At 39.0% G+C, this 25,322-nt stretch overlaps 1 protein-coding gene across 1 annotated transcript; it reads left to right on the top strand.

Moving 5' to 3' along the window:
- Positions 1-12,593: 12,593 nt before the first annotated feature.
- LOC120461562 (uncharacterized) lies at positions 12,594-20,362 on the top strand. Its single transcript, XM_039649801.2, has 3 exons — positions 12,594-12,720; positions 15,587-15,702; positions 18,045-20,362. The coding sequence occupies exons 2-3, from the start codon at positions 15,645-15,647 to the stop codon at positions 18,983-18,985; spliced, it is 999 nt and encodes a 332-aa protein (XP_039505735.2). The 5' UTR covers positions 12,594-12,720; positions 15,587-15,644; the 3' UTR covers positions 18,986-20,362.
- Positions 20,363-25,322: the final 4,960 nt, after the last annotated feature.

Here is a 25,322-nt window from a genome sequence, read left to right as displayed (position 1 = left end):
AGTTCGTCTGCTCTGGCAACTGGTGAGACTTGAAGGTGAGGATATTTTTGGTTTAATGTTATATAACTAGTCATCATGTACTTTATTAAACATTTCAACAAGGCTTTTCAATTGAGTAAAAATAATATGGTTTGTGTGTAACCTACATATCATTATACGTTTAGCTACATCAACTTCACTTCTAAAAGACATATATGTAAAAGTACAGGGGTTGGACAATGAAACTGAAACACCTGGTCTTACAACACAATAATTTGTTAGAATGGTAAGGGCCTCATTTTGCATCCAAATACAGCACCAATTGACAGATAGAAGTCCTTCACAGTGACCAGAGGGATTATGAGCCGTTCCTCTTCCAGAACAGTGTCCAGGTCACTATATGATGCTGGTGGACTCGCTCCTCCAAAACACCTCAATAATATTCAGATCTGGTGACTGTCAGACCATGGGAGATGTTCAACGTCACTTTCATCTTCATCAAACACTTCTGTCACAAGTCTTGCTGTGTGTGTTGGTGCATGATCATGCTGATACACGGTTTGAGCATCAGGTGCTCATGATCCTCCAGAAGGGTTTGGTAGTCCTCGGCAGTGTCGTGTCCATCAAATACAATCAGGATTGTCATGATATTGGAGCTCAAACCATCACTGATCCACCCGTGCTTCACTCTGAAGATTGGCCGCCAGGCATATAGATGTGAAACCTCCAACATTGGCCAGTGTTTCAGTTTCATTGTCCAACCCCTGTAGTGCTTAACGTATTGCTTGCTAGCTGATCAATTAAAGTATGGATAGCTGTTGTAGAAAAAGTTGTAGCACCATTTGAAAATAACACAGTTTGTCTCTCTCTCTCTCTTGGAGTAATGTATCTGTTGTCCTGGCTTTTTCACTGACACCACCGAGAAGCATTTAAAACGAAAATTAGTGACAAACTGCATTATTTTCAAATGGTGCATGCATGCTCATTGCCCTTGGACTTTCTATGTTTAATGTGTAAAGAACACCCGATATGTGCGGTCACGTCATTTTAGAGTTAAAGGAACTGTGTGTGACAGGCAAAAGTCGACGCTGGACTACCACTTTGCCAGCGCCAAATATTCAAAGAAGGTTAAAGCAGCAGCGGAGGCAGCTCACCTACACCGAGGCATCAACTTCCAAAACAGTTGCTAGGGCTGAAAGAATCAAGGTCAGTAGCCTACAAGATTAAAACTTGTAAAATTATGAAAAGATTGATGCAGAATGAAACAGAATGTTTCCAATCAGAATGAAAAAGAGAGAGGTGTGTATTGAGTGTGAATGAGATATTCAATTCAAGTATGTTGAGGTTTTTTTTTTTTTTTACTCTTTTAAGTAACTTTTTTTAAGTTTCGTCTTTCTGTTTTTACTTCTTTTGGTGCTGCGTTCTAGCCTGACTTCGTCATACTCATTTTCAGATGAGTCTGAAACCCCTACCGCCTGGCTTTGATTCTGAGGCGCGTCTTAACCGAACCAGGAAAAAACAACAACTCTGCACTCAGTTAGTCGGTAAACCTACAACCAATCAGAGCAACGCAGTAAGTCAGCTACTTTGCATACAGTTGTCAAATACAGAACGTAGCCTAGCTTTACTTATTTTAGAAGTTAAATAACAAGTGTTGCTTCTTTTACTTATTCCTTCATGAATGCGACCAAAGTAGAAACCACAACGACCACAGGCTTTTCATTACGTCCCATCTTCTTAGCGACCGTCAGAGCCAGCTGATAAGTTACACTTTTCCCGAATCATGTGGGACGGCAAAAATATCTTTCCGATCGACAAATGCCTTGATTGCAGTTTTCTGTTTGTCTATTAAAATTAATGCGCTGTCGATTTATTTCACAACAGACGCGACAGCGGAATCTATACATCTCAATTCTCCAGCTGCAGTCATCTCTGAGGAAAGACAGTTAGCGCTCTTTGATAACGTGATGATTACGTCCCTTCAGATCACCTGTCCATCATCATATAAAGCCCGCCCTGGCAATTTGATTGGCCCAATGATTTCTGAACCGATCATAATTACTCCTCAATGGATCGAGTCCAGACCGAACTTCCCGTCCAAAAAATGTTGTGGGCGGAGTTCGGGCTGGCATCCAGGCTAGCTGCGTTCTGTCAATTTTCAGGAATTTCAGCCAGTGTTTCGCCATGGCTTCCGCTGTTTCCGGTGTCCAGTGTATTTTGTCTTCCACTGTTCTGAACTGACTCGATGGTAAGAGTGGGACGTGTTGGGTTTTTTCTCCAAGTAAGTTATTGAGGAAGTCAAGGTTCTCTTGAATTCTGATGGGTAATCCTCTGTTGTAATTGACTAGTTGGAAATAAGCATTGGCCGATGGGAATGTAGATTTAATACCGCCTTGCAGCCTTTCGATGGTTTTTCCAAGAATCGTGGGATTGCCCTCTTCCCTGTCGTTGAAGCCGAAATTCATTATTACCAGTTGGGTATCCGGGTTGGTGGTAGTTTTATTTTTGATGATATGGTACGCATGCGCCAGCTTCGCTCCCGGGTAACTAACTATCTGAATTTGGTCGATGTTAATCCTTGGTAGATGGGACAGGTTTGAATCGCCCAAAAAGAGGATGGGTCTCTTGGGTGTCAGGGACCAGTTGGCGTACTTATTTTGTTTGCAAACATGTCGTTTGAAGAGGGACATGACTTTTTTATCAACTTTATTAATCTCACAAGGGGCAATTAGTTAACAGCATGTATACAAGTACATCACACAGATCACACACATTTCTCACAACATACAAGAAGTCAACTATGTGCATGCATTATTATGTGATGCATTATTATTCTGCTAGTTAAAAATGTACTACAATATTGCTCTAAGCTTGTGCATGTGACAGTGATTCAACACAAGCACAAATGTCAGTCGGCATCTCTCGTCAAGTTCGTAAAGAGCTTTAATTCAGTCCATTTTATAATGTGATTTTGGCCGCCTCTGTTTCTCAGATGGGTAAAACCAAAGATATTACCTCAGAAGTTCAAGTATGAACTAGAAATCCGCACTCATTCAAGGGTGCGCATTTATTGCATGGACGGAGAGAATGCGCTGAAATCATAAGACATCCATTAGTGCATGCGAGGGAAACAGCTGGAAACACAGCGCTGGTTGTTCTCTTCATACTCAACACGACGGAATCCACAGGGGTGATAGTAGAAAAAAATCCTGAGCCTGAACTTTTTTCCCTGGGAGGTAAGCGGCCCCTAAGCCAAGAGATATATGCCCTGATCAACATTTGTCAAGCGGGATCCAGAAGTGTGCTCCCCTGGGAGAACATTTTGATAAATACAGGTAGTCCCTTAAATGATTCTGGTGACTTTTGTAGATATAAATGGACATCATTCAGACATGAAATGAACAAACCCAATACAAAGCCTATATTACAGTAGCATATTTGTGTAGACTGTAGAGCACCAGAGCTCCTGGGACCCTGGGTCTGTTTATTAATCCATCCCTGCTTTTAACTAGTCATTTACCTGCGTACTTATTGCTTGTATAGTGTACTAAGACTATACAACATCCATAACAAGAAAGGTCAGAGCGTGGCAATTATAATTCTCCAAAGTAAACTATAGGAATTCATTAGTAGCCTAACCATAGAAAATAAGGACGCATGAACAAGGAGATATTCATTTTAATGCAAAATATGCACCATTTATTTTAAATATTTTTTTTAAACAGTTACAGTGCAACAAAACCCTATGTAATGTAACACTCAATTTGAAGAGCTCTTTTCCAAAACGTGATAAACGCCATTTAAAAAAAAAAACGAGTTTGTCGTGTCATTCTGCTGTGGACAGAACCCTTTCGCTGCTCCATCAACGTTTCATGCCAAATCGCTATATTTCCTTGTTTAAAATGTACTGCAAGATACAGTTTCTTTCCAAACCACGATAAGCGCCAGCCCTGTTTTTAGCCTAAACACGATAAATCCTCAAATTCAATGAGCGTTCCACGCAATCCAGCACGGCGGCACTCTGAACAGAGGTTTATTATGTTCATTTATTCCTCAAAATGAGTCCTAGTTTTCTAGTCGACTAGTAGTAGATCATTTAAGCCATTTGTATTATCAGTAATCACATATATTGATTTAATTAAATGGGAGAGAAACCATATGAGCGTTTTTAATTGCCTATTCCGCATTTCAACGTATGCATGAAGCTTGCCACAAAGAACCGGCAAAAGTAATGATTATGCATGAAACATTTGAATTGTTTATTAATAAACTAGTGTTTTCTGTCAGTGTCAGCAACAAAGATAAAGTTGATGATGCTTACTCGCCATCTTCGAAGTGAACGCGCATAGGCCTATAGAAACGCATACTTCGAATTAGCCTACATACGCAGAGAGTTGCCAATTTATTTTAGTTTTTAATTGTTCTGTTTAAAAGTAGATATTTAAAGCTTTCTGTAGCCTAGTTCTCAGGCCTGTGTGAGGCAAGCATCGCGGTGTTTCGGTTCATATTATGAGACGCGCTCCGGTTCACCTGCGCGCCTCTGTGTCCTGATTATATTGTCTGATATTTACTTCTAATGTATTAATCCAGTCAATTTGTCGATGAAACATTTATTAAAATGAAGATACAATTTATATGAAACGAAATTTACAAGCTTTCTACAAAACAAAACTTAACAAGTGGTCAAAATCATGTCTGACGCACTCCAAATATTTTCCGATATTGGGCAGCTTTTGAATTTTGATCCTATCTTACTCATCTCATGCGGTTCCCTTTTCGTAGCCTACTCAACATATATGAAATAATAAAAATAAGTAATGTAATATTATTAAAAACAAATGTGAAACGTATATTTTATGTTTATTTTTTATTTTTTATTGTTTTTACTTATATTTAAGCGTCATGCTGCTCCGCTTTGCTTGTTATGTAGCCTGTGTGTTTGTGTGTGCATGTGCTGGAGGGGTGCCCATCCCTTTTTTGAATATCGTTATATATTGATATATTGATCATTTTCAATAATTCGTTTTTTTCATGCATATGTTGAAATTGTTACTATTTGTTTGAGGTTGCTGCCTCGAAACAGACAGATGCGTTAGGGCGAGTTTATCCTCCGCTAATTTCTGACACAGAGTGACGAGTGGATGAGCGATTGTAAATGACAGATCGAACTCGGCAATGAAGGAGCACAAGCGAATTTTTAAATCAGCCACACGATCGGTCATTGAGGGTCGGATATCTGCTGTGGCTGTTGCCCCCGGCAAACGTGAGGTGTGTTGAATCGCTCGGACAGCTGCTTGATGACTAGGGTCTAACTCGTGCCGTGGCAGCACTTTTTTCCCGCTAGTTCCATATAATATTTTCCTTGCACACAAAGTGCAGAAACATGCTCCTGGTTGCCGGAGTTTTTGACACCAGCTTCCAAAGGGCTTTTCGTCTCTACCCACCTCTTCTATCCAAGACCAGCGCCATTTATTCTTTATGCCTTTATCGACAAGTTTGGTGTCTTCCCCCGGCTTCATAAAGTTGCGCTCCATGACTTCGGCTAGATTTCGCGCTGCCAGTGTGGAAAACGCAAAAAAAAACTGATCGCACGTGAAGTGACTACTGATTCAATTTGATTGGCCAAAACCCAAGACCAGCCCCTACCCTATTGCCGATTGGCTGAAGTAAGGTTACATATGTGGTTTAGTGCGCGAACCTGTTTTTTTTTTTTTTTTCCCAGACACGTCTGAACGTGGCGCCGGAGCGCTATCAGGCATGAATCCAACGGCGTGCACGGGCGAAGGTATAATACATGTATTAAATTGTATGAAATAATCCCGGAAAAAGCACAAACACAGCTGAGGGTGACGCTAACAGACAGCAGACAAACGACTAGTAGTGAAAGCAGTGGCACCTGTCACTCAAGTGGCCACGCCCCTAATTATGCAGAACTTTAAGGCTTAAATATAATTTAAACAGTTGTAAAAAATTCACCCCCCCTCACAGTCGTCATGAAGGGCAAAATTAGCGATATAGACCAAAACAACTATTTGCCACCAGGCTGTAAACATGTTTTTTTCTGCTGTGAAGTTAGACATTTTAACTTGAGGGAGATACAGATTTGACTCACTTTTGCAGCCAGCCTCATGCGGCCACTCGATGAATTGCAGTTTAATTCACTTCCGTGTTGGCTTCAAGAGAGAGACGGGGAGGTTGCCCCTTGAGTGCAGTACTATGCACAGCACTTTGGACTGTACAAGGAGTTTATAGAGATGGAAATCGAGGTAAAAACTTCCTTCACATAATTCCTCAATACAATTATCACTTTCTTTCTTCATCAACCCCCTTTTCACATACAATCATGAATAGTTTAGTAAGATCAAAGTAAAAAAAAATGTATTGCATTGAACATAAATATTGTATGTTTGACCTAATTCCTTTCTTTCTATTTGTGTTTTTTATTTATACTGTAGGTGTGTAGCAGAAGTGCTCCACAATCTGTGGAGAAAGTCCATGAGATGCTTCAAGACCCAGACCTAGCTCAGTCCCTGAATGTCCAGATCAACATCATGGCTGACAAGTGCAAACGCTTCCTAATTCTTCTCGATATCTTCCAGAGCAGACGTCCTGTGACCACAAAAATGTATACTTATCTGGAGGATCTGCTAGTGGTCTTTGCTGCCAACAAAGAGCTGAAGTATGAGGCGTGTGCCGAATACTTTGAAGGGTTTGACTTACCACACACCATGAAGACACAGATCCTCTGCACAGTTGGTCAGGCATATGAAAACGCTGTAGAAAAGCTCACCAAGTACATGTTACATGGGCAGCCAGCCATTGAGTTTCTCCAGGAGGTCAGGGTGTTTGACCCTCGCCACATCGCATTCCTAGATTACTCCGTAGCAAGTTAAGGCCATTGCAGGTTTCACTGAAGTGCAGAGTGATGAATTTGATTCTTACTTCAAGACTCTTGGTCCAGCAGCACTCAGAGCTGCACCATCCGGCGTGATGGATTTGGATGTGTTTTGGGATGGCCTACAGGAATAACTTCCTGTGCTGAGTTCCTTAGCCAAACGGTATAAAGATGCTGTCTCAAACTCAGCTGATGCTGAACGCAGCAACAGCATCTACAAACTGTTGTTGCCTAACCGAAGAAGATCAACTACCAAGCAAAACCTCAAAGCCCTGGGGCCTCATGCATAAAACTTTGCGTAGATTTCATCCTTAAAGTGTGCGTACGCACATAAGGCAGAATTTGCGTACGCACAAAAGTTTTCAGATTTATAAAACCGTTCGTACGCCAGAACCTGCGCAGAATTCACTTTATAAATCCCAGTCAGCGGGAGATTATGCGCACGTGCGTCTCCTCCCCGAAATAACCATATATGGAGATTACAACGCCTAGTTTTACTATGCATATCCTCATCTGCATATCATTTGCATATGATTATTCATCCACGTGATACCAAGTTTAACGGTACAAGACGTTAGGAAAATATGAAATGCGGATGTGCCTTCACATTATTACAAACATTTTTTTTTTGTAGCCTATATCCTTGCCTTGTTTTTGAATGAATAAATCAAATAGTGTTAAATACATTTCAGAGAAAGTTTTTCTCAATCTTTTCCACTGGCCAAATAGTATTTTTAATTGATTTATATTTTAATGGATAATGGAAGAGATTTTAATGGAAGAGATAGACATGGTTGTGCATTATTTGCACGAAACAGTTTTCTCAGACAATCTGTAGTTAAAACATTAAAACACAGCATGCCAGAAGAAAAGTGTTCAAAAGCAATGTATCCACAACAAATAGGTCTATTTCTATTTATTGAATATATATATATATATATATATATATATATATTGTAACTTCTCAGTAGGCTAATGATTTCATGTAGTTTAAGAGTTTAACTCCATTAATGAGAATGGCATATTTAATCTAAATGTTTATATCAGAAGTAAAACATAGTACCATTCTTTTATTTATTTAAACTATTATTGTGAATATGGACTGTATTTATGATTTGGACTCATAATGAAGATTTACGGTTTTACTCCATCTGCCGTTAGATTATAGGCTATATGTGCGTCAGTTTCACTAAACGGAACGCGCGTGCTGGCGCGGTCATTTAAGAAGGGATGGATGTTTGCTTCAAGTGATAGGTTTGTGAAATTATATTTGTATTATCTTTCTGTAGATGTATAATTTTCTTTAGATTCTCTGTCTAATAGTGAGCAAAAAGACATTTGACTCCAGCTCACCATCGGTGTCGCCAAAACCCATAATCTTCTAAAAGAGTGCGTACGCACGGTCAAGAGCATCCTTACGGTGCGCACTTATTTACGCCAAGTTTATTTTTTATAAATCCCGATGTGCACGTGGAAAAATGCGTACGCATATTTCTATGCCCATTTTGTGCGTACGCAACGTTTATACATGAGGCCCCTGGTCTTCCTTTACCACAACCAACGGGTCCGTAGTGGAGCATTTGAAAGCGAGGAGATTGAGATGGAGGAGGAGGAGGAGGAGAGGGAGAGGGGATGGAGGATGGCGAAGGATTGGCCAGTGTTAGAGGCTATGCTGTTATAGTTTTCGTTTTCACAGTGGACTTTTGTAGTTTCATTCAGGAGTTGATGCAACTTTACAGTTGTAAGATTGCACTTTTTTGTTACCAGTGGGTTAAATCATACTAGTTTCAAAAACCTTACAGTTGTAAGAATATTAGTATGTAAATTTGTTACAGTAAGAGATTGCACTTTGTGCATTGTAAGCACTTAATCTAACAGAAGATGTCTGTTTTGTATAGCTACCTCTGTAAAACAGGAAGCACACATTTTATTTTTTTATATTTTATTTATTCATTTTTACAGAAGTTGTAGCATATTTCTTTTTGTAAAGCTACAGGACTTGTTTAACTCAATGTTTTGTAAGTTTGCCATGTTTATTAAGGTCTGAAATAAAACAAGATGAGACTTAAAATATTCCCAGCACTTCTGTGATGTAGTATGCTAGCTTATCATAGGAAGTAATAGGAAATGACTCTTTACATTAAGGTAGGAACCTTTTTCATCAAACCGCAATTTTTGCAAGTTCCCGCAATTTTGAATCAAGGATTTTTGCCCGCAACAATCACAAAAAACTCCGCATTTTTCTGGAAGGACTGACTAATGGCACTTTTCCAATGCAAGGTACAGTACGGCACACTTTAGTGCTTTTGTAGCGAACTAACAAAATATATTAATATATTTCATTTTCTTCCTCTTTATCCTGAATTAAAAAAAAAATACTGTATGAACATGTTATTTCAAATGGTAGCGCCAATAGACATAATAGGGTGGCCCCTGCCACCATGCTGCATGTCGTACGGATATTTACACCGTGTTCAGAAAGAACAACCTAAAAAAAAATATGAAACGAAATTGCCAACTTTTAAAATAAATAATAACTTTTTTTTATAATAAGCATAAAATTGCATATCGGCATTTATCTCCAAACATACCAGACCATCTTACTCTATCTGACATCTTTGCTTGAATTTTCGATTTTGCGGTTAAATAACAAAAATTAGGTGTTATTTAACATATATTGCCTGAAATTAACAATGCGGTTATTAAAAATTACAGGTTAATCATGTTGAGTGTAAATTAAATTTTTGCTAAATCCCTTTGGAATGACGGCAAAAACATATTTCCGATCAACAAATGCCTTGATCGCGGTTCTCTGTTCCTCTTTAAAAATGAATGCACTGTCTACATCTTCTATACCAGACATGATGGCTAAATTCTCCAGTGGCAGCCATTCTTTGTTGCAAACGAATTCAACCCAAGCAACCATTGGTGACGTGGATGATTACTTTGCTGTTGATCATCTGTCCATCATCGTATAAAGCCCGTACTGACAATTTGATTGGTCCGAACTGCTTTGGTTCGGGCATACTTGCTTCACAACAGCTCAAGTCCAGACCGAACTTCCCATCCTCAAATGTCACTTTAATGCCAACACTCTAAAATCATTCAGTACCTGTCAAGTGAATATGAAGATACATATTCATTAAAGCTGCCGTCGGCAACTCTGGCTGATTGAGTGGACTTTGGCAACATTTTGAATGTTTACAACTCTCATGCCCCTCCCCCACTAACAACGAATACCCTCCCACAGAGTTCGTGCTCGTCAGTGCGCGTGCTGTTTGGTATATGCGGCAGACATGGTCATTGTACATTTATTATTGCTTATACGTATAACATGCAACAACAGTCGCTTTACTACTGTTCTTACTCTAGTAAGAAAGATAGAGTAGCATTGATTCTTCCAAAAAGTCTAACTTTATCCCTTCATGGACCTGTTTATTAACCTAATGTTACATTCACACGGATTTCAGTGCAAACGAACCTGTCCACGAAGTGCTAACATTAGCTATCCATACCAACACATTTGAGCAAACATACTTCGATTACTGACATAACACTAAGAAATAAAGTAACTGGTTGATAAAGCAAAATTACCTGTCGAGAAGAAATGTTGCAAGCTCTGCCTCCAGCTTAAACCCAAATAAATCACGTAATTCTCTCCATCGTTTAAATGCCGTTCCGATGTGTTATCCTGGTTTTATTACGGGCACGGTCGATTTCTTTCTGTACTTCTTTTTTTTCAGCAGTTTTTCTCTTTTCCTGTGTGGTTTTTGACCTCCTCGCTCTTGAGGTTAACCGAGGAATTGGAAACTTTTCCACCATCACTCTTCGCTACTCCGCGAACTTCAGGCGTGTGCATGTGATTGACGTGTGCATGCACGACTTGTGATTGACAGTCATATCTCACACCCCCCTGCGCTGATTCGACACAATGAACCGGGAGGGGGGATTTTTGCAAAACAAATAACGCGCTCCAGGTGAAGTTAGAAGCTCGAGTTTTTTTCTAAAACCACTTAATTTATGTTGTTCTGTCGGAATATAAGGTGCGTTCCATTTGACAGGGTCCCTACGCAGTGTTCACTGCTCCCTACTCCCTGAACACGGTATATCAGTTGAAGTGGACTTCACTGACTTCCTGTGAAGTGATGTATCGATGTTCCCTTATTCCCTATGCCGTTTGCAGTGCCCTTCGAACTGAACATGTTCGTTCCCTTCGAATTGGAATCTCATTTAAGATGGCGAAAAACCCTGTGAAGTCCACTTCGCAGTCCACTTACGGTCGAATGGAATGCACCAATAGTGTCGAATTCGCTGAATATGATAAAAAAAAAAAAGTTGGCGACGGCAGCTTTAATATATACACCAAAGTCCTAGTAATTTGCACACAAACATTTTCGCTGGTGTGATTTCCAGCCTCTTCTTTTCCGCCTCGTGAGTAAATAACGTGTTATGGCGTTATACTGTACTTACAGCTAATAAATGAAAAAATACTGCAATTTTCCTGGTGTTATCTATTTATATTTTTATTTGCCAAAGACAGTGTTGTGATCTGGGTTTAATATTTAAGCTTGTCAATTATTTTTCCTTAGTAATATTTATTAGGACTTTAATGATTAACAAAGTTCCAAAAGCATCTAACAGACTTCTTAAAGTGTGCAACTTAGTTGGAAGAATGTCACACTTTATTTTCATTTTAAAATGTTTTCCCCTAACTTTGAAATTGTCAGGAATTTATTGACATTGAAGAGTAGATGAAATATTAATGTTGTTTCAAAATGTACTATACATCATAAAGCAAACATCATTAATGTTGACATTACATTTCAGTTGTATTTTGTTTCAACAAAAGTCATCACCTTTATTTCTACAGTGCTTCATACAATACAGATTGTTTCAAAGCAGCTATACTAATGAAAAATTATGGAAAATAATGATGCAAACAGAGTTCAATTGTAACTGAGCTCTAAAAGACAATAGTGTCATCGATCAGCTGAAGTCAGGTCAGTGTTCAAAAGTGATTTAGAAGCATCATCAGATTGTTGATCGAACAATATTATTTTTGTTCATTTCAATGCTGATTCAACAGCAGTGATGTAGTCATAGTTTAACATTGATTTAGTAACATTACTGTTGATTTTTCTTTGAAATCTCTTTGTTTCAACATTATTGCGGGTGCAAAATTGAAATAACATCACTTTGCAACGTTCTTTAATTCAGTGCAATCGCGATGACGCATTGAGCAGTGAAATATAGCCTACTTGTTTTACATCTGCTATCTAGTTAAATTAGCCTATACTATAAGGCTTAATTTAAGCTATTAATTTATATGGTTTAATGTAATATTTTTACATTTATAATCCAAAAAAGTTTAATGAAGGTTAACTTGACATATTTTAAGCACATTTTGTGTTCTGGATTTATAAGGTAAATCTTTATCTCTTAATAACTCTCACATTTTTTATCAATAATACTTCTACAATCTAACTTTAAAATTAAGTCATACAATTACAGTTTAATTTAAACACCATCAGTAACACGCAAGAGTTGAATGAGTCCAGAAGGTAAATACAAATGGAAACTCCTTAGGTTTAGAGTTTAAATATTTTTCCCAAATCAAACATATTTGGGGAGATCATTATTTTGTATAATCTAAAAAAAAAAAAAAAAAAAAAAAGGAGCATATCTTGGTGGGTTTCCGCCAGTAGAGGCGCTCGAGCAACGAAAGCACTGACACACACCCGGGTGTGTGAGCAGAGGAAGAAGAGGTGTGAGCGAGGGATGAACATGAGAGGAGTGCATTGCAACACAGCCGTTCATTCTGCTCTAAACCTGCTGTGTTTCAGACGGTGAGTACATTCATTTGGTCATTTATTAGTCTAATCTAAATCCAAAAGATGACACGAGTCAGTTCATTTAGTGAATCACTCAGTGAATCGAAATTAACCTACTGATGTTGTAGTTTACGCTCATGAAACGTAAACTCGTTACTGTCTGACTGGTTTTTCACTTTTTTTTTTAGATTATGAGTTGTGTTTTCATTTTATCTCATTAGCAAAAATGCAACCTTGTAAGTTTTAAATGATGAATCTAATGTCAACAACATCAGCTTGAGGAGTTAGAGGTTAAAGTTAGAAAGAAAGTGAATTGTTTCTTAACAGATAACGAAACAAAAGCTGTACTGTGGAAAATTATAAGTGATCTAGGAGCTTAACAGCTTTTTACAGCGTATAACTTGGCCTCTGAATAAGGTCTATTCACATGAACACAACGTTAGTGTTTGGGTTTTAGTAACCAAACGTTCCATTAACATTTCTCTACCCTCATTTTATCATTATTATTATTAATACATATGTGTAGCTACATCTTTAATAATAATTAGAACCATATTATATGGACTCATATCAGTATTAAACAATTACACTGTCTGACACTCTGTCAAACTGTCACTCATTACTGACAGGAACTTTGTGGTGGCTAGAGCTTCTCTCAGTTTTGTTTTTTCAGCCTCAGCAATGTAAAACACAAACTCCTTAGCTCTGTTTGAGTTCCTATATGTACTATCATGACTAACCTAGTTTCTAACAAATTAATTAACATACACATCCACACGTAGTCCGTGAGGGGTCGACTTTTCTTTCCTATAGCGTGTACATTGCGAAACAGAATCCCCATCTTCTCAAACTCGGCCGACTTCATGTACCAGAGATTTCACCGCCACACTTTCTTGTAGCGAACCTGCTGCCTTCAGCCATTTAGTCGAAATGCTTCCGATATGACCAATGGACACTTCATGGTCCTTTACGGCAGTGGTTTATAACTTTTTTTTGCCTGAGACCCCCTTTTTCCTAAGAAAATATTTAACACATTTTATGATATTATCGCTCTTGTAAGCTTGCAGCAAGGATGACAATATATATATATATATATATATATATATATATATATATATATATATATTTTTTTTTTTTCAAACAAATGGAATGTTTATGCACAACTAATAACCTATAATATTGAAAATACAATAACAAAAACATCAGTAGGCCCTTTGTAATTTAAAAACGTAAGCCTAGGAGAAGCCTATAAATTGGCCCTATTTGAAATGCAAAAACAAAAATATTCACGCTGGTGTGTAGGTAAAAAGAAAGAAAGAAAGAATATAGGCTATTATTAAATGACTGCTGTCTGGGGCCTCAATACTTGCATGTTATTTGTGAGGCTTTATTTTTTACGCTTTTGGTGCTATAACGAGCGATAATAAACTTGAGTTTTTTAACAGAATAATGCGTCTTTCGGAAGAACATTGTAGTCGGAACTACTACTCTCTGTTTACGTCTATGATGAGTTACGCAGGTACTGGGCTACTCCACATCGGCAGCAATCCGAACCAGTGTAAAATGGTCCCAATGTAAACACTTATTATAGGTGTACCATAGTGGTTCATGAAAAGACAAAAACACGGATTGGAAAATCTGTTCAAAATCAATCGGCATTGTTTAATTTTGGTCACACTCTCGCACCACATGGGCTTTTGTTGTCAGTCCATTTCCCCATTGTTTGTTGTCATGGACACTGTTTCATCTGTGAACCTGTCAATCTCTTCAGTTTTGCACTCTTTCGAAAACTCCTGTTATAATCAAAGCACAATGAATCTCTTATTTGTATTGAGTCTTCACTGTTTGTTATAATGAACGGATTAGTGAGCGATCAGACTTCAATGATGACTTCAAAGCTCGCACAGAAAGAAAACTATAGCAATTTGGGTGGAGGGGATCCTGACTAAAATAAACACGTTTGATTGGCCACTGCATACAACAAGCCCAACAGACTTCTCTATGATTGGCTAGCATGTTCAACGCTGCAACTATTTACGTTGCAAATGTTATGTTTTACATGCTGTTCACAGCACAAACAAGAATACGTACAGGGGTTGGACAATGAAACTGAAACACCTGGTTTTACAACACAATAATTTGTTAGAATGGTGAGGGCCTCATTTTGCATCCAAATACAGCACCAATTGACAGATAGAAGTCCTTCACAGTGACCAGAGGGATTATGAGCGGTTCCTCTTCCAGAACAGTGTCCAGGTCACTATATGATGCTGGTGGACTCGCTCCTCCAAAACACCTCAATAATATTCAGATCTGGTGACTGTCAGACCATGGGAGATGTTCAACGTCACTTTCATCTTCATCAAACCCTTCTGTCACAAGTCTTGCTGTGTGTGTTGGTGCATGATCATGCTGATACACGGTTTGAGCATCAGGTGCTCATGATCCTCCAGAAGGGTTTGGTAGTCCTCGGCAGTGTCGTGTCCATCAAATACAATCAGGATTGTCATGATATTGGAGCTCAAACCATCACTGATCCACCCGTGCTTCACTCTGAAGATTGGCCGCCAGGCATATAGATGTGAAACCTCCAACATTGGCCAGTGTTTCAGTTTCATTGTCCAACCCCTGTACAGGACTGTTTAATGCAGGTAAAATCAGCGGGTATCTAATTAAGTGCCACCCACCCCCAACTAATACCCCTGTCAGATGCCCCTGGACATAAGTTATGCTCATCTTTGGTTGCTCCTTTTAAGGGATCTTGAGTAAAATAGCTTTATATTTAATAGCACCACAAAGGATCGGAAGCAGCAGTGATGCAACCTGTTCAACAGAACACGGCAGTTTGTTTTGCATAACCCCCGTTCTCATCTTCCTATAGGTGAAGAAGACAGCGGAAGGAATTACTCCAGGAGATTCAACTGACATTTATTTTAAAGATGGAGTTTAAGGAAGAACCCTGCAGAGTGAGAGATGAAGATTCAGAGGAACAAACAGGTTGGTGCTCCCTTTTGAAGTGGAACACCGTGTCCTTGGATTGACGCTATGGGGAAAGTCATCATTGACTTACCATGGTGAAGGTCGTCCCATGAAATTCATTTGTTTTTCCTACTATGGTAAATTGCATAGGGATTTTGTATTGAACATGGCTCTGGATCACAGTGTTACAGAGACAAGGGGGTGGGCTAATTTTACTCAGAAGACCAATCAGTCTTTCAGGATCAGTGTGAAGCTATCAAGCCACGCCCTAGCAATCATTGAGAGCACCTTAGCAACAACTCCCATAGACTTCCATTGAAAGAGATTGAAGGGATATCTCCGGATCATACATACTTCAGTTTCATTGGCTAACAAAAGTCATTAGAGGAAATATAAGAGGGTGTCCTTAATACATGTCAATTCTTTTTGTCTTCCACTTGTTTGTATGCGCGTGTAAGACATACAGTCTGGTGTGTATCCGACTCACGAGGAAGCTGGATATCCTCCTCATCATGATGCATTCGTGGTAAAGGGCTTTGTTCTTCTTTGATTCCTCCCGAGGGATGGTAATCTAGCGTTTGCGTGAGCACGCTCGGCGCTCGAGGAAGTTGGAGGCACTCAGACTCTGTTCTCGCTTGATTCCCGATAGCGAGATAATCTAGCGTTTGAATGGAGCGCGTTCAGCTCTCAAGTTGAATGCATTCTTTGTGATGCCGTTGCTGTGAGAAGCTCCACCCAAGGTTATTAGGGTTCCTAATCTCATTGAATATTGTGGAATGCCTAATTCTAAGGAATTGGATGTAGAGAGTGTTGAAGTGGATGTTATTAATATATCTGCTCGCTCTACTGTCCACAAACTGGTGAGTGCTACAAAGCACATGGCCAATGAAATTGGGTGTTTAATGGAGATGGAAAAACCCGGAGATCGGGTCCCAATCTTAAAAGAGTGCCTCTGACACAGGTCAGGTTTGGTATTAGTGTCTCAGATAATTTAAAATACATTAGCTTTTTCCAAATGGACCCGAGAAGACTCGAATTCTTTTAAAATCACTTTTTCTAACCTCTTTCTGAATCATGGTTGCTTCCACATTTAGACTTTTGCTATACATTTTCCAGACTGATCTCATGAAGTAGCGTGTGTATGACACGCCAATTCGTATTTCCTACGAGCTGGAATAGTTTCTATATTTATGGTAATGAGTTAGGGGATGCTACCACTAGATGTTAGCACATCTAACATCTAACATCTTGTGCCTCTTTTTTGGATGTGCCCTGTGTTGATGCTTGGACTCCAGCTAAAGTATTGTTGAGTCAATGTATGTTATACCCACTATGCTTGTGCATATTCACTCCTAGTGAGGCTGGCATTTCGGCAGCAGGGCAGAGTGGGATTTTTTTCCCCATAGCATAAATTCAAGATGCTATGTTGTAGTGTTGAGTTCCACTTCGAAAGGGAACATCTCAGGTTATGACTTTAACCATGGTTCCCTGAGAGGGGGAATGAGAGCTTCTCATTGCCATCCCATTGGGCCAGCTTGCATGTCTCCTTCAGACAAAAAAAAGTTGATAACGTGTATTATGGCAACATGACATCATGACTTTTGCGTAAACATACACGCCACTTTCGAGTCAAGTGGCGTGTTATCTCTACGCATTTTGAGCTATCCGCGTGTATGCGCGTGTTTGCGTGTATGTCTACGCCATTAACGTCCGCGTCATTCCGCGTGTCTGTACACGACGTCAAATCTCCAGTCATAAATGCCATTAACCCCAGTGATGGTTAAGTTTAGGGATTGGGTTGAGGTAAGTCATATCTTTTTTTTACCTTGGATGGTAAGGGAACAGTCATAAATGCCATTAACCCCAGTGACGGTTAGGTTTAGGGACGGGGTTGAGGTAAGTCATATATTTATATAACGTTAAGTCAATGGCGTTCATAAACACGCTGAAAAGCGATTATGCGTCTTGATAGCACGCCAAAAATGGAAATACGAATTGGCGTGTCATACACACGCTACTTCATGAGATCAGTCTGATAATTTATGGGCACTATTTCTTTGCTAATGATGTTATGGACTGGAAATGAAGTTGGAGTGTGTTCACATGTGCTTCAGGCACTAGTCAAGCTGATGACTTTACCCACAGCGTCAATCAAAGTTGCAGTGTCTCCTTCCCCTTCTCAGGGAAACATGGTTAGGGTCATAACCTGAGATGGGTTTCCTAATTCTCTTTAATGACTGCTGAGGAACATTTGATAAAAACTGACAATAAAAAAAATGTAACTTGTTCAGCTACATTTCCTTTTTCACATTTGTCCTCCTTTATTTTGATTTGTGGAAATTTAATATGTTGATTTTTAGACTCAATGGCAGAGGCTGAAGACAAATGTCATCGGTTTCAAAAACCTTGTCATTTAAAGAACGAAGATGGAAATGCAGTTGTTTCAAATACTGAAGAGAATGTCACACAAAAACTAGCTGGACAATCTGGAAATCCAATCGTTTCAAAGACTGGAGAGGATGTCGCACACAAACCAGATGGAAAATCTGGAAATCCAATCGTTTCAAAGACTGGAGAGGATGTCTCACAAAAACAAGCTGGAAAATCTGGACACAAAGGACTTTTCACCTGCACAGAGTGTGGAAAATGTTACATGCATAAATCAGACCTTAAGCGACACATGAGAATTCACACGGGAGAGAATCTGTTCACATGCACTCACTGTGGAAAGAGTTTCATACATAAAAGGCACCTAAATGAGCACACGAGAGTTCACACTGGGGAAAGACCGTTCACATGCACTCAGTGTGGAAAGAGTTTCAAGCGCAAAAGCGTTCTCACCAATCATCTGCGCTCTCACACTGGAGTGAAGTCTTTCAGCTGTGATCAATGTGACAAAACATTTGCTTTGGCATCTAGCTTAAAAGCACACCTTAAAGTTCATGTAGATGTGAAGCCACACATTTGTTCTTTTTGTGGAAAGTGTTTTTTAGAATTGCACTCTTTAAAACAGCATGAGCGTGTACATACTGGTGAAAGACCTCATATGTGCTTTGAATGTGGGAAGACTTACACTACATCCAGTGCTTTAAAATCACACCAGAGAATTCATACTGGAGAGAAACCATACGAGTGCTCACACTGTGGAAAGAGTTTCTCTTATTCAAAATCATTGAAAGATCATGAGAGAGTTCATACTGGAGAGAAGCCGCACCATTGCTCTTTATGTGGGAAGAGTTTCAACCAAATATCTCATCTACAGACTCATAAGAAAAAGCATTGCCCGAAGTTGCCTCAATGAGCAAATGTCCATGTTCAGATCCATCACTCACAAATAATACACTTACAAGTAAATCATTTTTACATTCAGATTAAATGTGCTCTGTGGAAACTTTTTTTGTTCAAATTTAAAGGGACACCAGGCAGGAATGCTGTTTTTGTCAAACAGCGACCCCTAGAGTAACTGTGGAGTACTTGTTTTTAACGTTACTGTCGTAAATACCACTCACGGAGGGCGTGACGTGTTACATAGTATACAATAGTACATTGTGTTTAATTTGTCGTTTAATGAGATCTAATATATGTTGTTAGCGGTGAGAATATTCACGTGATTAAATACATATCCCCATGAACTTTAATGGTCCAGAGGAAGAACTTTTGCCATGTGTGTCACAGGTTTTGGGTTCTAATCCTTACTAATAGTATAGTTTATTTTCCTCATCAACACCGATTGTTTATTAGTGGCTGTATTTCAAGCAGGGACATGTTTTTTGTGCATTGGGTTTTGCGATTTCACTGCAACGAGTCTCTCAGTCCCCGCAACGGATTGAGCGCGCATTCTTTTGAAGACAGTGCGCGTCACAACAGAACACTGAATCCACTGAAACTGATCGCAGCTGCAACGAGCACTTTGGTCACTTGATTTCAAAAACAACACATTTCAGATTACCTCTTATTTAACAAATGACCTAAATGAATGCTCTAGAGTTACCTGGAGATGTTTTATTTGTTTGTATTGGTACATCTGTGCTGCGAGATGTTTCAATGGGGACATATCACACCCGCAAATCACGCCTATGCTCGTGTCCGACTCCTCGCTCGGTCAGTCTGCTGTTTCCTCTTTCTCGGAATATGTTACATCGCGAGAGCTGATATCACACAATACTTCCTGATGCTGAGGCCGGCGGCTCGCCACACCGAAACTGCTTGTGAGATTTTTCCGCTCACAGGCACCAGGGGGGGTCGAGATGCCCCCCATTCCACCCGAAAGAAGTCATGTAACCATTTCAATAACTCTGAAGCTGTTAAATTAAGCTAAAATAACTGCATAGTGTCCCTTTAAATAACGAGTCAATATACATCAGTCCTTCTTTCAAAATGTGTTTTGTCTTACCCTAATTCACTATGGTAAGCCCTTTGTAAGTGTTTATATTTTAGAACAAGCGGGATGCTTTTTTTTTCGGGATGCAAAAAACGCAGAAAATCGAGCTGTATTCGTTTTTTTTATGACTGCAAAAAGTTTTGGAGGCTGTGTCCAAGCATGATTGACATAACGTGTGGTCGTATTTAATTTTTAACGTGCAAAAACTTCAGACGCAAATTTCGGACTCGGTGTGCAAGGGCCTTATGGTATTTCATTGAACCGGTGTTTCCGCTACATTCATTCTGTGGTAGCTGACCGCCACACCAAAAAATCATCCTGATTAACACTCTTCTGTGTTATAGTCAAGCCCCAAGGTTTCTGAAGCCATTCAATAGCGTAATGTTAATATTTAGGTTGAGTTATGATACAGTAAGCATCATTATATTTTCTATCCCCTTATTTTTTTTCAATGCGAACCGCTGCAGGCAATGACTCCACATTCACCTTCATTATGGTTAATATAGCACTATGCTGGAATTTATTTTTTTTAAAGGAAGTATTGTGTCTATTAATGGGTAAAGCTACAGTAACATCTTCAGCTACTCAGCTTGAGATCCTTTTCTTCTAAGCTGGTTATCTCTCTTAAGGCTAGTAGTCAAATGTTTATGAGCAATTAGATTACCATATTAAAGATCCCCTATCATGGAAAAATGACTTTTTGAAAATGACTCTTCATATGGTGTGGAATATGGCTCTAAGGGAATGAAAACATCCTGCAAAGATTCTGAAAAGTGTACCGTATATAAAGTTATTGTCTTTCAAAAGTGAGAGTCGACTCTGAGTTTATGAAATGAATTGTTTTTGAAACGATTCATTAGCTGTTACGTCGTGACGTAGATAGGTCATTGGCCGCTCCCAACAACTGCGCGTGCATACGGAAGTGTAAACTTGAAGTCTAGTCTAGAACACATTAGTATCATGTCGAGAAGACGCTGTATTCTACATTGCAAAGACAGTTCAGCCACTTTTTTCCATTGTCCAGAGACGAGCATGTGAAGAATCAATGGTCAGAGTTCATATTTGCAACGCCTGAACCTTGTGTTCTCATCATTTTAATGACGAATCATTCAAAATTCAAAAACCTAAATGAATTCAAATGTGAATTCGCAAGCCGGTTGTTCCTGAAGGAGGGCTCAGTATCCAGTGTATATGGATCAGGTTCGTCCTCCTCTGAATCACAACCTGTAAGTAATATTAATAATGTTTGCTGTTATGTTTTCTGTAGCATGCACAATATAGTTATATTGTGTTGTGTGTGTTGTGTACACTCCGCTCAGCTTCTAAGCGGGGTAAAGTTAGTTTTGTTTTTGATATTCACCAGACATTCATTGAAAAATGGCAATTACCTCCTAAACGACTTAGCCAAATATGACTTCGCTCTATATAATAAGCACTGTCCCTCAAAAGCAGCCGCAATGTGAGTTTCGCCAGGAAAGCTTGCTCTTGACGGAGACGCGAGTAAGGGACTGTGTGGAAAGTGCACTTTTTCTGACACGTTTGTTCAAACACTATACAATTTTCAACACTTGACAAGCTATAATCCTGGTTCTGGGCTTTCCGTTGCCAACAATCTCTGCCTACGGTTTACCAATAACAACTGACTGGGTCATTTGACCAATCGCTGCAGATTCGCGTCACTCAAAGGAGGTGTTTGGGAAAATGAATCGTCGAACGAATCATTTGGGAGTCGTTGAGCAAATCAGTTAAAAATAAATGCATATTATAAGACAAAGTGTTTTTTATCCTTGCATGCACGTTAAACTGTTTTTGGGAACTCCTAAAACAAAAATAGGAACATTTCAAATGCTATGATAGGGGCTCTTTAATTTGCACAGTCACGTTGAGCCAAAGCACCTAAACGGTGTTTACAATCCCTCTTCTTGTATTATACTGTATAATGAAATGGAAATGTGTTGTGTATGGATGTCATGTTCCAGTGAAGTCCTGACAAAACTCATCCACAAAGGGAAAAGACAATGTCTATATTTTTTTGTAATTGTGTTTGCAGGGGTTGTTTATTATTATCAGCATGTGACCATATAAAGGAATAATCTCCAGGACAATTCAACAGGTGAGACGAGTCCTTCCGAAAATGTTGATTCACCCGTGAGTGACCCTTACTAAAGTTTCCATACCATACAACAAACCTTTTTTTTCTGGATCATTTTATTTTAAATGATTTTCTAATTGTACTGCTGTGAATAATGCTAAAGTTTTAAGTGATGCACAAAACTGGAGTACTTAAAGTATACGCTTAGTATACTATTCCTTTGTCTCTATCCACAAGTTTCCGAGGGGCGCTCCTGTAAAATATAAAGTGGGTGAAACTTCCGGTGACGCGGCGGAAGTAGCGTTCCAATGGTATTTTGCGTGTTAGTTAGCGAAGAGGCTAGCTGTTTTTCAGAGAATTATTTTACTATTTAAAGACGCAAATCTTTATGAGAGATGTCGTTATGGAGCTCAGGGACAACATGTGCTGTTCGCGGATGTATGTATAACCGGACTAAACTAATTTAGTGGCTTAAACGGGATTGTTTTGAACATAAGCTGAAAACGAAATCAGACTGAGTGATCCTGCCAACGACTGTAGTTTCCATCACCTCCCAAAAGACGACGAATCTTCCAGTATACATTTGTTTAAATTCTTAATATTCTATAAACTCTTATCAGCATGTGATTGGCTGTTCGCTACTGATGTTACACCTAAACTCAGGATCAAAGCCTGTGTTGACAGAATACCAAATGTGCCAGTTAATGTATTCAAGTAGCACATTCATTTATAATTTTGAATAAACTCCAAAGCACAATGACTAAGTGTGTATTTTTTATTTTAATTGTTTGTCAGCTCGCACAACTGTCTGTCACCGTGCCTTGATGAGTATTGATTATTAATAATGTTATTATAATACTCCCAATCAACTACTGCGGAGGGTAAAGGTACTGTTATTTCACCCTTTTGAATTTCATCGAGGTTGTTCCCACATCGTTTGCTAGTTTGGATCGCTATAACTTGAATGACTGTCAACTGTTGAATGAACGAGTGTCAAGCATGTCAAATCGCGCTTTGTTTACTTCCAACCGGAAGTCGCGCCCACTTTTGACGCAAGGCCTCATGGGGCGTAGGAAACTTGTGGATACTTTGTGCACATTCACACGCTAAACCCTAATATGCTCTTAGTTTCCTGTTTACACTCAGTGCATTTTGGGGTCTCTATGACCCCAAAATGTGTAGAATGATTGTAAAAAATGTATATTTTTAATAATACATAATATATAATTTTTTTGTTTACTTCTCATCTATCCAGTAATGCTGTGTTTTAGGATATACAAAGAACTTTTGTACCTATTTACCACACAATTACTCAACTATACCATTAGCTTGCATGTGAAATATCTTCTTTTTTTTTGAAAAAATATTCAAATGATGATCTAAATTAAATATAAGTTGTTTCTTGATATTGATCTAGGTGTTCGCTGTATAATTGTGCCATCTGTTGGTCAAAGAAAAACCTTAAGGAATTACAATTTGAGAAAGAAACTGTTTTGTCCATAGATACTCATCAGAGGGCAATAGAGATCCATTCATTTTACTGGATGTGGCCAACTGCTTACGTCATAACTTTTGTGATACATTTTGTGAATGTATGTATGACTAAACATTATACAAGACATTAAAAATAAATATTCTTTTAAATAATCAAATTTTGGTAGTTTTGATGCGTTTTTACCAAATACCACAGAAGTTGCCACATAAGAAACACCTAAAGGACAAGACCTAGAATCAGATTGTAGTTGCATATTATTTATTTTAATGAACCAAATGTGAAAAGATAATTAACTTTAGAACTGTGATGAAATTAATTTAATAATATCTAAAAAAGTAGCAGCAATATGCAGAAATGAACATTAAATAACAATAAAATTTGATCATCACATTGTGAACACTGAACATAAAAGCAATAACAAGCTACAAAAAAAATTAACAAGTATCATGAACAAAAATCAGTCCACGCACTTCTGTCACAAGAACACTGTGTGAGCAGAACAAATGGCTCTTTTGCATTTTGTGCACTGCTTATCCGTTTTTGAATCCTTGGACAAACCTGACACCTTTTTCTTTTGAATGATGAAGTTTCAGTGGAGGGGCCTGGAGCGTCGGAAGCATCTTGTTTCCTCTTTACCATTTCTGCAGAGGCTGGTGCATGAGGCATGCTTTTCCGTCGCTCCATGTGAGGGGACACGAGAGCTTTCCCCAGCTCTTCTAGGAAGAGCCTCCGCTTGAAATTCTTCCCTCTCTCCCATGATGGATTTACCTCCCTCCAAACCACAAAGTCATTTACAGCAGATACATCCAGGATGGTAGAGAAGACAACCATTGGCCAACGGTTTGTTTTTCGCTTGCAACTGTAGCTTGCAACCATCTGGAATATTGCAAACACACACACACACACACAAATACACAAATTAGTATATCTGCTGGCAAAATAAATGCCACACTGTCACCAACTTTGAAAAAAAAAAGAAATGCATCAAAATATAAAATTTGTATACCTTGTCAAGGTTGTCAACTCCACCTTTGCAACGATTATAGTCCAAGATGACCTATGGCTTCTTGTCCTCCCTGTCACTCACTTTGGCATATTTGTGGGATGTGCTCATCAGCAGCACATTTTTACCCCTTTTGGGGCAGTGGGACACAAGACTGTGTGTCTCAGCGAAGGCAAAGATAGAGGAAAAACAAACTCGGTCCCTCGTTGTCAGGAGGGCAGGTGGAAGTTCAGGCTTGTTTTTCCTAGCTGTGCCAAACATTTATGGGATTAAAATCCTGCCATGATATAAAAAAAAAAAAAATATCTGCAAACATTGTTTTTTTTAGATTTCCTTCTCAGAACTTCAACATTTTATTTACAAAGTTGCGCAAACAAATTTTCAGAGTTTCAAATTTGTCAGCGTTCTCCCACTGTACAGGTTTGAAACCTTGCAAATGGTGATCTGAAAACTGTGCGAATGAGTGAAAAAAAGTTTTGAAACTCTGAAAACTGAGGGTCGACAGGGTGAAACTTATTACATTAGCACTCATTTGCAGACTATTTTTTTTCAGAGCTGAGTTTGCAACACCTACTTCGCAGAGATACGCCTTCACAGTTGCGAGCTTGCGACTCACGTGATTTGTGGCAGCGTTGTCACGCAGCTCTGCTCTGAAACTCTGAAACTC

Source organism: Pimephales promelas, chromosome 5 (assembly GCF_988280905.1).
Source record: "Pimephales promelas chromosome 5, fPimPro1.hap1.1, whole genome shotgun sequence".
In the NCBI taxonomy this organism is placed as follows: domain Eukaryota; kingdom Metazoa; phylum Chordata; class Actinopteri; order Cypriniformes; family Leuciscidae; genus Pimephales; species Pimephales promelas.
Note: the sequence above shows the minus strand (reverse complement) of the source record. Positions and strands in the feature narration are given on the sequence as shown.

Coding starts and splice junctions, on each gene's coding strand:
- LOC120461562 (XM_039649801.2), top strand. CDS start 15,645: ATGGAGTTTAAGGAAGAACCCTGCAGAGTGAGAGATGAAGATTCAGAG. Junction 15,703..18,044: donor AGATTCAGAGGAACAAACAG/GTTGGTGCTCCC, acceptor GTTGATTTTTAG/ACTCAATGGCAGAGGCTGAA.